The 14,100-nt window shown below is 60.1% G+C and overlaps 2 protein-coding genes across 2 annotated transcripts; both read right to left on the reverse strand.

Moving 5' to 3' along the window:
* Positions 1–3,975: 3,975 nt before the first annotated feature.
* Positions 3,976–9,183, reverse strand: CHRNG (cholinergic receptor nicotinic gamma subunit). Its single transcript, XM_074154076.1, has 12 exons — positions 8,657–9,183; positions 8,097–8,236; positions 7,935–7,979; positions 7,607–7,716; positions 7,356–7,511; positions 6,994–7,091; positions 5,998–6,201; positions 5,596–5,710; positions 5,222–5,336; positions 4,701–4,905; positions 4,467–4,600; positions 3,976–4,384 (listed from the first exon to the last, which is right to left on the reverse strand). Exons 1-12 carry the CDS (start codon positions 9,015–9,017, stop codon positions 4,217–4,219), a joined length of 1,851 nt encoding a protein of 616 aa, XP_074010177.1. The 5' UTR covers positions 9,018–9,183; the 3' UTR covers positions 3,976–4,216.
* A 547-nt stretch (positions 9,184–9,730) lies between these two features.
* CHRND (cholinergic receptor nicotinic delta subunit) lies at positions 9,731–13,846 on the reverse strand. The gene is made up of 12 exons (XM_074154075.1): positions 13,748–13,846; positions 12,906–13,051; positions 12,678–12,722; positions 12,468–12,577; positions 12,208–12,363; positions 11,869–11,984; positions 11,426–11,626; positions 10,975–11,086; positions 10,738–10,852; positions 10,320–10,521; positions 10,097–10,215; positions 9,731–10,008 (listed from the first exon to the last, which is right to left on the reverse strand). Exons 1-12 carry the CDS (start codon positions 13,797–13,799, stop codon positions 9,826–9,828), a joined length of 1,557 nt encoding a protein of 518 aa, XP_074010176.1. The 5' UTR covers positions 13,800–13,846; the 3' UTR covers positions 9,731–9,825.
* Between the last annotated feature and the right edge of the window lie 254 nt (positions 13,847–14,100).

Genomic DNA, 14,100 nt, shown 5'->3' on the forward strand with positions numbered 1-14,100 from the left:
AAGCTGCACCTCCAGAGGGTGTAGCAGAAGAGGGTGATGGCCGGGGCCGCTACTTATGGCTGTGTGAAAGGTGTGATGAGAAGAGGGGCTGCAAGTGAACCCCTGTCCCTGTCCTCCGGGGTGAGGCTGGACTGATGGGTTGTTGCCTGGAAAGCCAGCAGGGCTGCAATTCGGATGCCACGGAAACAATAGGAGCTAATTATTTCCTCTGATTCTGCTTGACTACAACGCTAATTGTACTCATTAACAGCTCCAGCCTTTTCCCCTTTTCCTTGGGGAATTGCATGATTGCCTGTCGTTTTTAATAGAGCCTTTGCATCGAGCCCAGGAGGGGAGGCTGCAGCCAGAGATGGGGCACATCTCCTGCCCTGCGTCCTCTGCACAGTCCCCCAGGAGAAGGGGCTGCTTGGGCCAATTCGGTCGCGACCGCAAAACTATTGGCCCATGTCTGGGACAATTACCGGCCTGGGGGACCGGGAGACCTTCAGCCTCATGACTCCACTTGCAAATTCCTGGTGTTATTATTGAAGTCTAGACTCAAAGCAGCCAGGACTGGCAGAGAAAACAGTCTGAAATATTCAGTCTTCCGAAGGGTTTGTTTTCCACGTTGAAGGTGTCAGTCCTAGGCTGTCTCTAGAAGCATTCTGATGGCGATGACTAACTGCTCCCTGTGGTCAGGCCGTTTTGCCTGCTGGCAGCTGGCTAGGCAGGGAGCAGGACGGTTCCCCTGGCTGAGGTGGCATCCCTCTCTGTGTTTCTCCAGACTCCATGCTATTCCTGCTCTTGCCACTTGTTTGTCACCAGCTCTCAACTAAATGCTCTTTTCCAGGCGCAGTTTGTTTTTCCCCGCTGTGATCAGGTACTACTACGGCGGCTACTTAAAATTCCTTTTAAATACAGCTCTCCCCTGCTGCTCTCTGGTATTTGTTAGGGGGGATTTAGTTGTAATTACATTTTGGCAATCTAAGCAAAAATAGCCTTGCAAGGCAAGGCTGAAATACTAGCTGCAGGCTCCTTTTATCCACAGCGCATTTAGCTTCTTGCAGATGACATCACTTAGGGCTTTAGTCCTGTTGTTGTGCCCAGCTGCGCGTCGTATCCACCTCTGCTATTTCATGTACTCGCCCACTTCTCGCCTCTGATGCCCCGTGTCTAAGCTGGTGCTGATGAGCGCAGGCATACTGTTAAATCTGAAAATGCTGCAGTCCTGCTGTGTTCGCCCTTAAATACGCTTTGCAAGTGAGCTGTGGAAGAGCCCTTCCCTGGGGGGCTCTTCCTCTTTTCCTGCTGCCGCCGTGATTGAGATTTGGTGGAACTCGGCGCTGGTTCCTCTTGTTCAGCCTTGAAGGGAGCATGGGGTGTGGAGTTTGTCCTCCTTAAGGCTACAGCTTTTCCTGAGGTCAGGAGAAAAGCGGTGTTTGATCAGTGCCAAGCACTGGGTTTGGTGCCTCCTTTGGCTTGGACAGCGATGGAGCCAGACTAGGTTTTGAGCAGGGCTTTTGGGTTGTGGTCTACTGTGTCCTGCTGGTAAGAGTCGTGAAAAGACAGCCATAGGATTGCATGGGAGGGGAAGGAGCCTCTGTCATGCTCTAGAAAAAGGTTTCAGATCCTCTTCATTCAGGAAGCAGGCCTGGAGCTGTGGGAGCCCCAAATCTGTGGTGAGTCATTGCCTTCCCTGCTCCCCTCATCCTGAAGGCTTTGTCCATCCTTACACTTGTTCAGATGACTTTGGGGAAACCTGCAGGGCTTTGAACTCCTTTGAGCCCTGGAGCCCAGCCCCAGGGGTTTTCTTGCCCCAGAAGATGCTGTGCTGTGGTGGGTTCAAGGACCCTAGGTGTCCCTGGCTACAACTGGTCAAGTTGGGGCTGATGGCTTGGCTGGGGGGCTGAGGGAGCAGTGGTCGGGGTCCACTGGATGTTTCTGAGTTGGAGCTAAGGAGAAAATCTGCTTCCCATCTCACAAACAGAAAAGAGTCCCGGGTTTTGGAGGGGAGCAGTTGGGAAACGCTTGGAGAGGGTTGTTGCCCCTTCTTAGTGCTTCTTGGTGGGGCATGGGCACGTGGGGCAGATGCTGCACTGGGAGGGGGTTGTCCTCTCTCCCCAGCACCTCGCCAGCTCCAGCAGGGTGACCTTCAAGGTGTTCTCCCGCTGGTTCCTGCAAGACACACATGCTGCCTGGGGCATCCCAGCTGCTGCCTTTTTTGTTTTTGTCCCTGTCTCTGGTGTGGTGATAAACCCCAGGGACCTCCCAAAGGCAGGTAAAACCACTACTTGGGGATGGTGGAGAACGTGGTCTCAGTCGTGCGCTCCTGGCAGGCTGGAAGAGCACGTCCCTTTCTGGTTATGCTGAATGGATGTGCCAGGGACTGAGCTCACCTGGAAGAAGCAGCAGGTCTGTGGAGTGGGGAGAAGTGGGTGACAGTCCCTGGCCCTGTTCAGAGCCCCCCTTGCCCTGGAGACCAGCAGGGTGAGGAGGAACCAGAAATTGGTGGGAAATGACCAAAGACAGACTGGAGCTTGTTAATTCTGCGTGTCCTTGGGGAGGGAGAGCCCAGTGGCAGGGGACATGCCTGGTGCTGTGGTTTGGGCAGCTGATGGCAGCTCCTGGCTCTCGCAGGGCTGGGGACACTGGGCCAGGGTAGCCTGTCCCTTCAGCCACTGTGGGGCTGGGAAGAGGACATCACCGTGGGGTGGCTGTGGGGGGGGGAGGAGTGCTGTGCAGTGCCATCACTCACCAGCAAGAAGGCTGTGGATGGGATGAGGACAGTGCCCTAGGACCTGGTCACCTCACCCAGATCATGCCCACAGGGCTGCCCCCATAGGAGGTGACTCAGGCAGGGGGACAGGAGGCAGGACCCAGCCAGGACACTGGGTGCTTGGTGAGCTCCTCTGAGTACCCCTGCCTGTGTTGGTGGACACCATCCCTGCCTACTTCAAAGTGCCAGCCTGGAGCGCTGGATCCACCTGGTCTTGGTGCCATGGGCATCGCGCACCTCCTGGGAACGGGACAGGAAAAGCTACCTTGCAGAGAGCATGGGCAGGCTGGCACAGCCAGAGGGTGGCTCTGGGCTATGACCAGGCTGCAGGTGTCCAAGAGGTGCTGCGTGTTTGCCTCCCTCCTCCATCCATGCCCGCACTGCCATCACCTCTGGCAGGCAATGCCAGGAGTCAGTTGTGGGCAGTAGCCAACTGGTTTTCTCCCAGCAGCTGCAGCCAGTGCTGGGACGGTGAGTCTGATGGAGACACAGCATGTCCTGGAGCCAGGCGCAGGTGGTGTGAGCTTGGATCACAGAGGAGCAGATGCTGCCCGCCGCTGCTCCCAGGCTGACCTCCCGCATCCCCCCTGCCAGCAGGGACAAAGCTGCAGGGGCCCCAGAGGTCGGTGAGGGGCACGGGGGGGATGCGGTGCTGCTGGGATGGGGGGAAGGGACTGTGCTTGACACAGATGATCTCGTGGGGCAAGGAGGGACGGAGGGGGAGGGAGTCGTGTAACGATGCTCATAGCAGGGTGTGTTTGGTCACCAGGTTTGGGTGCCTGGTGACCCAGGGTTTTCCCACCCTAGGCTGCCCCCAAGAGCCATGGCCAGGGCATAAATGGAAGGAGGAATTACCTGCCCCTAACCCCATCCATGGCTCTGTTGCTGGCCCAGGATGAGGAGCTGTATCCACGATTCCTGTCCCATTGCCACCACTGGCATGGCAAGGGATGCCGGGGGCACTGTTTGCCCTGGGCTTGAAGCTGTGAATTTGCAGTGGGGTAACGTGGCTTTTGCTGCCAGTGCTGGTGCGTGGCCCACCAGATGCCTGACTCTGCTCCGGTTCCCCCTTGTCTCATCTCTCAGTGCCCTTTGGGGGGTGCTGGGATGGGATTGTGTGGCATAGAGGTCTGTGGCCGGCCTGCGTGGGTGACACATCCAGCCTGTCCGAGAGGGGTAACCCCATCAGTGGGCACGCAGCAATGATGCCACCAGAGGCTCGTGAGACTGCTGTGGGCTTTACTTCCACATTTAGTACAAGCACAGCCACCCTGTGCCTCCCCCCCTTCCCTGTCACCACCAGTGCTGGGGGTGGCAAAGCCCCACCACCCCCAGTCCTCCTCCAGCGCTGCGCTTGGCACCAGGAGCTGCTGTGCCCACAGGGTTCTCAGCCGGGCAGGCTGGTCTGGGGCCACCCAGCCCCTGGCTGGTGGCAAGAGGGCTGGGGGGTGCCTGTGGGCATCACTCCGGCAGGTACTGCTTGGGGTCCCCGGGAAAGGGCAGGGCGGGCGCCTGGTTGAAGTGAGCCATGAGGAAGATGCCGAAGGTGCCGCACACGAAGAGGGAGGCCATGATGAAGAAGCAGACGCGGTCAATCACCCGTCCCACCAGGATCCACTCTTCGCTCTCCTGCCAGTGACACAAGGAGGTGGGTGAGGGCTGCCCCTGCTGCCCTCCCTGTGGGTCCCGTGCTGCCCTGGTCCCAACTCACGCTGCTGAAGTTGTTCTGCTCCCGCGTGGCATTGGCAATGTAGTTGCAGGCGTCCACGCAGGCACGAATGTCGGGCCCTGCCTCCTCCAGGCTCTGGCAGAAGTCCTGGGCACTGCCACTATCCAGGCTACGTCCTATAGGCAGCAGAGGGCAAAGTGGACACTGGTGAGCACCTGGCCACCTGGTCCACCACCCAGCCTCGTGGGGACGTGCCAACCCCCCAGGCACACTCACCGATCTTCTCCAGAACGGTTTTCATCAGCCCGTCCCTCTCCTTCTGCTTCTCAAAGAGCAGCTCGGTCCGGGCTTTCCAGAGCATGTACTCATCAGCTTTCACCATGAGGCCCAGGGAGCTGCGTCTCCGAGCAGCTCGTGGTGGCCCCGATGTCTCCTCTGGCATGTGCATGCCCAGGTAGCGGGGCAGAAGGTGCAGGCACACCTGGGAACAACGTCACCCATGGGGACCTGACCCCTGAAACGCTGCCCAGGGCACCCAGTGGGTGTGCTCAGGTGCCCTTGCATCACCTGGAACATCCTCATGGGATACCCTTGTGCCACTGGGATGCTGGGTGTGTTGGCACCCACAGCTCCCCAGTGTTTGGAGTGGTTTGGAGGGTTTTGGTGGTTCCGTGGGGACACCTTGGGGGTCCCCCTTTGTGCCAGGGCTTGCACTCAGATGTGAGAGACATGGCCTCAGTCCCCAAATACCCACCCCATTCCTCATGTATAAGGGGAAGGGGGCCAACGGTGGATACCTGGCGCACTCTCTGGGACATGGAGTGAGTGTTGGGCGTTCTCAGTGAGACGTTGAGGACAATGACAGCGTTCACCACAATCACCACTGTCACCACCATTAGGAAGGTCAGGTACCTGGGGAGGGAGCACAGAGCCTCACATGGATGGGACTGCTGAGCCATGAGCTATGAGCATGTTAAGTCCCTCTTGGTGCCCTCCTGGGCTGGAAACTGAGGACTAGCAGCGGGACACAGGCACGTGGTAGCCCTGTGCCAGCCCTGCCTGGGATGGGGGTTATTTCTGGGCCAGGGTCCTGTCCCTGGGCTTTTGCATGGCACCCAGAGACCCCTGGCATGGTGTGGCAGCAGGGCTGGCACCCCCGTCCATCACTTACTTCCCAATGAGAGGCACAGCCTGGGAGGTCTCAGGCACCTTCTGGGCAATGAGGAAGAGGAAGACAGTCTGGGCCAGGAGGACATTGATGGAGACGGTGCATTTCTGCCCACCCGCTGCCAATGAGGGGGAGAAGGCAGAGGTTGGCACAGGGCAGTGAAGTGGGCATTGCCCTCTTTTGGCAAAAATTCCCCTCCCCAAAGCTGAACCGACCAAGTTCAGCCACGAGGCTTTAACTGCGAGGTACTTGGAACTCACCACCATCCCCTCAAATGCCACAGGAGTGGGTGAGAGATGGCACCGATGATCCCCAAGCACAGAGGGGACAATGAGCCCTTCCTCACCTGTCACAGCCCCCATTGCACATTCCCGTGACCCCCATGGGCATGGCACCAGCACATACCTTTGGCGGGCAGAAAGTAGACCAGCACGGCCATGGCGGAGATGAGGACACAGGGCACAATGATGTTGATGATGTAGAAGAGCGGCTTGCGCTGGATGATGAGGTAGAAGATGACCTGCTGGTACTGGGTGTCATCTGGGGTGAAATGCTCTGAATTGATGATCTTCCGAGCGGGGCGGTGCTTGATGGCCCATTCGCCGTTCTCTGCCGTGTGGTGGTACCACGTGAGTCCCACTGCCCCACTGGGGGCACGGGGGCTGCCAGGCCCCTGGCCCAGGGTGGGAAGGAAGGGGAGGGCTGGTGCTCGGTGTGGACCCCATGGGACACCCAGGCTGGCTGTAGTGTGGGGAAAGGTGCTAGAGTTGAGGAGGGAGATAAGCACCATGGAGTGTGCCTGGGCAAAATAGCCCTAAAAGCTGTTGGAGGAGGCAGCTGGGCACCTATGAGGCACCTCGAGCAGCTTGGGGGCTCCCAGGGTGTTGTGTGGGGACTTGGAGTCCCCCCATCTCCCTGTCCCCAGGGCACTGCAGGGGGAAGCCGAGCGTGACGCTGGGTGACAGCGTGCTGTTTTCCCCCGCCATCTGCGGGAGCGATAGATTTTTCCCAATCAAGATCGCAGCTCGGGCCAGTAATGAAAAAATAAATCTCGCGGCCCGAAAAGCATTTTGTTCCTTCAATATGCAATTAAAATGTGATGGAAAACGTCATCGTTTGGCCGTGACAGCTACGTTCCCAGCATCAATCAAGTTCCCAGGAGCGGTGCTCTCTGGGAGCGGCTGCCAGGCGGTGAGAGCCCCGAGCTGGGACGGGGGGGTTAGAAAAACAAATCTCTCTCACCCTCCTGCTTCCACTAATAACTTAAGTGCACATGTAATGGTGGGAGCTGCTAATAGCCCCCACAGACCTGCTTTTGGCAACCACTGACGTAGCACCAGATGTGTTGGGTGCCCCCCATGGCAGGATGCTCTTGTGCCACTGGAACAGCCACGGTGGTACCTGTGAAAGCCTCAGGGTCGATGGAGATCCATTCTATGGTCTGGCCTTCCTCCACCGTCAGCAGCAGGTTGATTTCGTTGGCACTGTAGGTCTGGGACCTGGGGAGAGACGGAGGGGGTGGCACAAGCTGGCATGCACCAGGTCACGCTGGCCACATCCAGCCCTGCTTTGGGATGCTTGGCTTGGCCAAGGTGCCTTCTGCCACCAGTGGGGTGCAAGGGGACAGGTAAGTGACACTTGTCTGCCCTGGGGCTCATTGCCCTGTGGCAAAGATGGACATCCCATGTCAATCCCTTGTGTTCTAGCAGGACCTGCCAGATGGCCCAAGCCATGGTGCCCATGCGTGCCCAGCCTGTGCTCACTGGAAGACCATGGTGCAGTTCTGCCAGTCGAAGGGGAAATAGGTGACGTGGATGGAGCAGACACTGCGGTAGATGGCGGGGGGCAGCCAGTAAATGCTACCATCGGGGGACACCAGCACGTTGGTGTAGAGGGTGATTTCGAACGTCCCGTCGATGCTGCAGGGGAAAGGGTGGGCTCAGCCCCAAACTGTGGCTGGGGGACCACCGCCACCCCCTGTGTGGGGATACGTTCCCACTACCCTGTCACCTACTTGTTCTCCAGGACGATGTCGGGCAGCCAGACCATAGTGGAGGGCACCCGCAGCAGCTGGATGTTGTCGTATTTCTCAGGGTCCCACCGCAGGCGATAATCAGACCATTGCTGGGGGAAGGGGAGCAAAGAGCGGGGGGTCATGGCAAGGGAACTTCCAAGGCAAGGGAGCTTGTGAACTGCCTGTCCCATGCTGCCCCCAAAATGGGCTCAGCTGGGGGCACCCACAAAAGGGGGGAGCAGGTTACGGTGCCAGTCCTCCACAGGGTGCCACCCTGAGATGCAAACGCAGCCTGGGGGGGGTCCTGCCTGGAGGTAAGAGGTCTCACCATCTCGATCCAAACGTTGGTGGTGAGTGTCTCCTCCCGCTCATTCTGGCAAGGAAGGAAGGGGGGAGATGGCTTTTGTTCCCTGCCCGCCTCTGCCTGCTGCCCCACATGTGGGGGCAGATCTCATCCCACTGTGGGGACCAGGGGAAGGGCATCTCTCACCAGGGAGATGAGGTTGGTGAGGGTGAGCTTGAGGGTGACATCGATGATCTGGTCCCCGCGCAGGGCTGGGCGCAGGTGACGGTTGTAGTTGGCCATGAGGTCCTGGAGCAGCTTCTCCTCCTGGTTCCTGCAGCTCACACCTGGGGAGAGCATGTGCCATGGGGGCACCCCGAGGTGGGGACGGTGGGGCCACCAGTGCCCTGGAGACTTGATGGTGGGGAGGGAGGACACGACATGGGGTGTACATGGGGAGGAGATGCCCACGTGTGTGTTACTGTGGGTGTGCACACGTGGCTGTGTGTGCCTTGCAGTGTGTATCAGTGTCCCAGCATGCAAGTGAGGGGGTGTGTGTCCCACATTTTCCCCCCATATCCCCCACCCTGCTCACCCCAGGGGCCTCTCCGGGGCAGGGCACGGGGACAGCAGGCTGTCAGCATGGGGACAACCCAGTGGGACGGTGCATGGTCCTGTACACCCATGGGCGACAAACCCCCAAGGGTAAAGTCAAGGGGTGACTGGGTACCCCTCCCAGGCCTCCCCCCGGGGTGGACACCCCTTACCTGCCAGGATGCAGAGGGTGAGGAGGAGGCCGTGGCAGCGCATGGCAGTGGCACAGGGGCTGCGGCTCCACTCGGCCGCCCGCACAGCGATGTTCTGGGCCTGACGCCCGGTGGGACAGGACAGCTGTCCCCTACCACCGTCAGCTGTTCCCAACAGCCACGGGGGCTGGGGAGGGCCGGGTGACCACCCACACACCCCCCTGCCGGCAGGATGATGCCAGTCTGCTGGGAAGCTCCTCTGGTATTTTCTGCCAGGGAGGGTGGAATTGGGTCTGGGGGCAAAATGAGGGTTGTGCCTCAGTTTCCCCATGTCTCCCCCAGGAGGGGTGCATCTCCCTGCAGTGGAAACCCAGGCACCCATGGGTTATGGAAAAGGGGTGTTCCCCCGCAAGCACTCCCAGCAGTGCCCTGTTCCCCCCCCCCCCCCCATGGCAATGGCTGCCCTCGGGGTGCAGAGTGGGGAAGGGGCAGGCAAGTCCCAGCACGTCAGCTTGGGGAGTGATGCCTGCCTTGGCGGGCCAAATCCTGCCAGGCTCTGTGTAGGGGGGTTAAGGGAGGCGGGATGAGATTCCTGGCTCAGTGGAGGGGATGTGACAGCTGTCTCAGTGCCGGTTGGGGGACGTCAGCTGTGCCCCCTGAAACCGGAGCCCTGGCGTCCTGCTGCTGAGCTGCGGAAGGAGACATTCTTCTTGGCTCCCAGCCGGGTGCTGTGGGATGGGGTATGCGGGGGGGGGGGGGCATTCATGGGTCTGGCTGGGGGGTTATGGGGACAGGGGATGATGTAGGCACTGATGGCATCTCTGCCCACTGCAGTGAGTCTGGAGCGGATGGTGCAGTGCTGGAGTGGGGTGTCCATCCCCTTCCCCAGCCCATCCTGTCCCGAGTACCCAATGGGGGTAGCAGGGCTGGTACCACCACATCCCCTCTGTCCCCTTCCAGCTACAGCTGAGGACCACCATGCTCAGGACACCCAACAGCACCCATTTCCTGGGTGGGCATCACCCTCCCCAGCACACACACAGCACTCAGGGTGGGCACCGTGCTCGGGGGGGACAGCGAGAGCAGCCACCATCTCAGTGCCCCATGGCGAGAAGTACCCAGCTTTATTTTCCCCAGCCAAGGCAGGCAAACGGGGGGCTTGCACATGGGATCCCCCCACTCCCACTCCCCTAGATGAAGCGCTTGTTCTCCTCCCGGTAGTCGTAGGGGTCTCCGGCGAAGGGCAGTGGTGGGGGGTGATTGTAGATGCCCATGAGGAAGATCCAGAGGGTGCCCACCACCAGTGTGGGGGTGACGAGGAAGAGGCAGAGGCGGTCCAGGGTCCGGGCCACACGGTTCCAGTTGTCCTTCTCCTGGGGAGGGAGCCAGGAGCTGGGCAGTGGGGGGCACAGCAGCACAGGGACCCCCTCTGCACACCCCCACCATGCCCACAGCCCCCACCTCGTTGTAGCTGTTTTTCTCCTGCATGTGCTTGACGATGAAGTTGGCACTGTCAATGACAGGTTTTATGTGTTCGTAGAGCTGCTCCTCGCCTGTGTCCGCACCCAGCGGTGCCAAACCTGGCATCGAGGAAGGTGGTGAGATGGCTCTGAAGGGCTGCCCCCCCTAGAGACCCCAGCTTTGCTGCCCTTCCCCATGCCCGCATGGCGGGCCTGAGGCTCACGTGCGGGGGTGACGCGGCTGGCCAGCCCGTGACGCTCCGACTGCTTCTCGAACATGAGCTCGCTGCGGGACTTGACGCTGAAGTACTCCTCCGCCTTGGCGATGTAGCCGGCCGAGCTGCAGCGCCGGATGCACAGGGCGCCTGCTGGGCTCTCGGCCGGCTGTGACATGCCCAGCAGGCGAGGCAGGGTCTCCAGGAAGACCTGTGACACAGGAGAGGGCATCAGGTCCTTCAGCCGCCCCCTTGGGACACCTTGTCCTCACCTTCTGCCCTCAATCCGAGCGTTCAATCCCTTGGGGTGGTGCAGATGGGACATCCCAATGCAATGCTGGGACTGTGCTGTCCCATGCCCTCTGTGGGGCACGGTGCTACCCCACCACCCACCAGGTCACCCACCTCAGCCCAGCACCCCGCTCACCTCTTTAACCCAGTCGGACATGACATGGGTGCTGGGGGTACGGAAATGGAAGTTGAGGACCACAACACAGATTATCACCACAGCCGTCACCAACAGCATGATGAAAAGCAGGTACCTGTCGGGGGCATGGACCTGGGTCTGGCATTGCCACAGGGGTTGGGCACAGGCAGAGATGCCCTCTGGCACCCTGAGGACCCTGTGATGTCCCCGCTGCACTTAGCAGTGCCTGGGACTCACTTGCCAATGAGAGAAATGGCGTGGGAGGTGGCAGGCAGGCGCTGGGAGATGAGCAGAAGGAAGACGGACTGGGCCAAGAGCACCGAGATCACCAGGGTCATCTTCTCACCACCTGGAGAGCAGGTGAGCACAAGGCAAACCCTGCTCCAGGTCCCCCTCCCGGTGCCAAGATTGCCCTCCCAGTGTCCCACCATACAGTGCCCGATGGAGGGTTCCCTATTATGGGTGTAGCCCAGGGTCCCACATGGGATGTCCTGTGCCCAAGTGTGCCCCTGCCAGGGTGCCTGACTGGGATGAGGGTGTCCTGTGTGAGGGTGTCCTACTACCAGGATGTCCCCATGCTGGGCATTGCGGTGTCCCTATGTCTCAGGACCTGGTGCAGATGTGGGACATGGAGGTGCCCCATGGGCTGACCCCCGTGCTCGACATGGGTGCCGTGGGTCTCACTCACTGTCGGCGGGCAGGTAGAAGACAAGGATGGCCATGAAGGCGATGAGGATGCAGGGCGTGACGATGTTGATGACATAGAAGAGCGGCTTGCGCTTGATGATGAGGTAGAAGGTGATGTCCTGGTGCTCGCTGGTCTCAGGGGGGTTTTCAGGGTGGATGTTCTTGCGGGCTGGGCGGTGGATGATTTCCCATTCCCCGTTCTCTGCCAGGGCATATGGGACAGCACATGGCATGTGGGGGCCCCGCCATGCCCATCCTCACCAGTCCCACTAGCACCCAGTCTCCCCGTCCTGGGTCTGGGTAGCTCCAAGCCTGGTGGGATGGGTGCCAAATCCCTGGGTACTTGGGTATCTCCATGGCAGGATGCCCCAGTTCCAGGGTGCCCCCAAGCCCCGTACAGGGTGTCCTGCTGCCACAGGACATAGCAGAGAGCACAAGCATTACCCGTGAAGCCTTCAGGGTCGATGATGATCCACTCCACAGGGTAATCCTTGCCCGTCTCCGGGTCGCTATCCGTCTTCAAGTGCATGTTGATCTCCAGGGCACTGTATGCCAGTGAGCTGGCCCGCAGCCAAGGAGGACAGGCAGTGAGGGGCTGTGCCTGCTGCTTGTATACCCACCACCCACCCACCATGACCTCCAGCATGATGAACTTGTGCCACCAAGTCACCTGCAAAGCCCCACCTTGCTGTGCCCCAACAACAAGTGAAGGTGCTGGCAGCAGGGGGCTGGGATGCCGTCCCTACTGCCTGCCCCTGCCCTGCCCCAGCTGCCCCCCGGCACCTGAATCTGAGGGTACAGTTCTGCCAGTCGAAGGGGAAGAAGTCGACGTTGATGGGACAGGCACTGCGGAAGATGGCGGGCGGCAGCCAGTAGACGTAACCCGTGTTGTAGATGAGGACGTTGCAGTAGTAGGCAATCTCGAAGAGCCCATCATTGCTGCACCGAGTGAGAACCAAGGTGATGGCAGGGCCAATGAGGATCAGAGGAAGCCCTGGGTACAGCTCAGGGGATTCAGGAAGGGAAACTGAGGCACAGCTCACTTGTTCTCCAGGACTATCTCAGGCAGCCACAGCATGTCCGGCGGCAGGCGGAGCACCTCGATGTCCCCAAATTCGGACTTGTTCCACTGCAAGCGGTAATCGGTCCAGCCCTGGAAGGGGGATGCTCAGGTCACCCCATCACCATGCTGGCCCACCCCGTTGCCCATGCCTCAGGGCACAACTGATGCCATGACACCTGTCCCTACTCACATGCTCGAGCCATAGGTTGGTGGTGAGTGTCTCGTCCACCTCTTTCTGCAAAGACAGCATGGGGCAGTGAGATGCCAGGGCCATGCCCAACAGCCTTCCACCACAGCCCAAGATCCCCAACCCTCACCAGTTTGGGACAGTGGCCCCAAGGCTCCCCCTACCCAGCCAGCCCTGGGTGAGGCATGGCTGGAGATAACCGCACGGTGGGCACTGTCTGCTGGGGCTCACCAGCGAGATGAGGTTGGAGAGGGTGAGGGCCAGGTAGACATCCACGACCTGGTCGGTGGAGACAACGGGGCGCACCTCCTTGTTGTAGCCCTTCTCCTCAAAGAGGTGGTGGATGAGACGCTCCTCCTGGTTCACGCAGAGCCCACCTGGGGATGTGGGGTCAGGCAAACTGGAGGGCTAAGGGGGATACTGAGCCCAGTGCCACCCCACAGGGATGTTTGGTGAGGACAGGGTGGTGTAAGGATGGAGGAGACAGAAGGAGGCCAGGACACTGCATGTCTGTGCTGCACAGGGGCATGGACACAGGATACAGGAATGACACACGTGTGGGTACATGAACACACATGATTATGGGACAAATATATGGGCACGGACACAGAGGGACACAGATACAGACCCGGGACACACAGATACAGACCCAGCACACACAGGGACACACAGACATGAGACACATGGGTACAGACGCAGTAGCACTGTGCACACAGGTGGATGCACACACAGAAGCACACATGAACCCAGTATATCCAGGGACCGTGGTCATAGATGCATCACTGCACACAGACAGGCACACAGAGGGACACACAGACACAGTGACATTGCACAGACAGACACACACCCAGCCCCAGGCAAGGACACAGTTCCGGGTGGTGCAGCCAGGACAGAAGTGCAGGGGATGCTCAGTGATAGGACTCTGCCAGGCAATATCCAAAATGCATCCCTGGGGACACTTGTGACCAGCTTGGATCCCACCACCATCACCCCCCATGAACCCCATCAAGGGGGTCTAGAACCCCCCCAGCAGTGGGGCAACCCCGTGCCCAAGACCCCAGGGCCCCGCTCACCCGACAGCACCAGTGCCCCAAGCAGGGCCAGCCGCCCCGGCAGGTCCCCCATTCGGTGCCTGCGGTGCCCTCGCGCAGTGCCAGGCCCTGGCCACCTCCCCGCCTGGCTTGGCCGAGCGGATGTCCGGCTGCCGGCCGGAGCAGGAGATGGATGGTGCCAGGTGCTGAGGGGGAAGGGTGTCAGCACCGGATACCAGCTCCCACCCCTCTCTTCCGGCACCCCTGCGCCTGGAGAAGGGGAGACGGGCAGGCACAGCTGGCCTCGCCAGCCCCACGGGTGTCAGCCCATCACCCTGCGTCTGGGCACCCCAGCATGGGCATTGCCAGGTACTGGGAGGAGCAGTCCCTTCCCC

This window comes from Numenius arquata, chromosome 9 (genome assembly GCF_964106895.1).
Source record: "Numenius arquata chromosome 9, bNumArq3.hap1.1, whole genome shotgun sequence".
NCBI lineage: Eukaryota > Metazoa > Chordata > Aves > Charadriiformes > Scolopacidae > Numenius > Numenius arquata.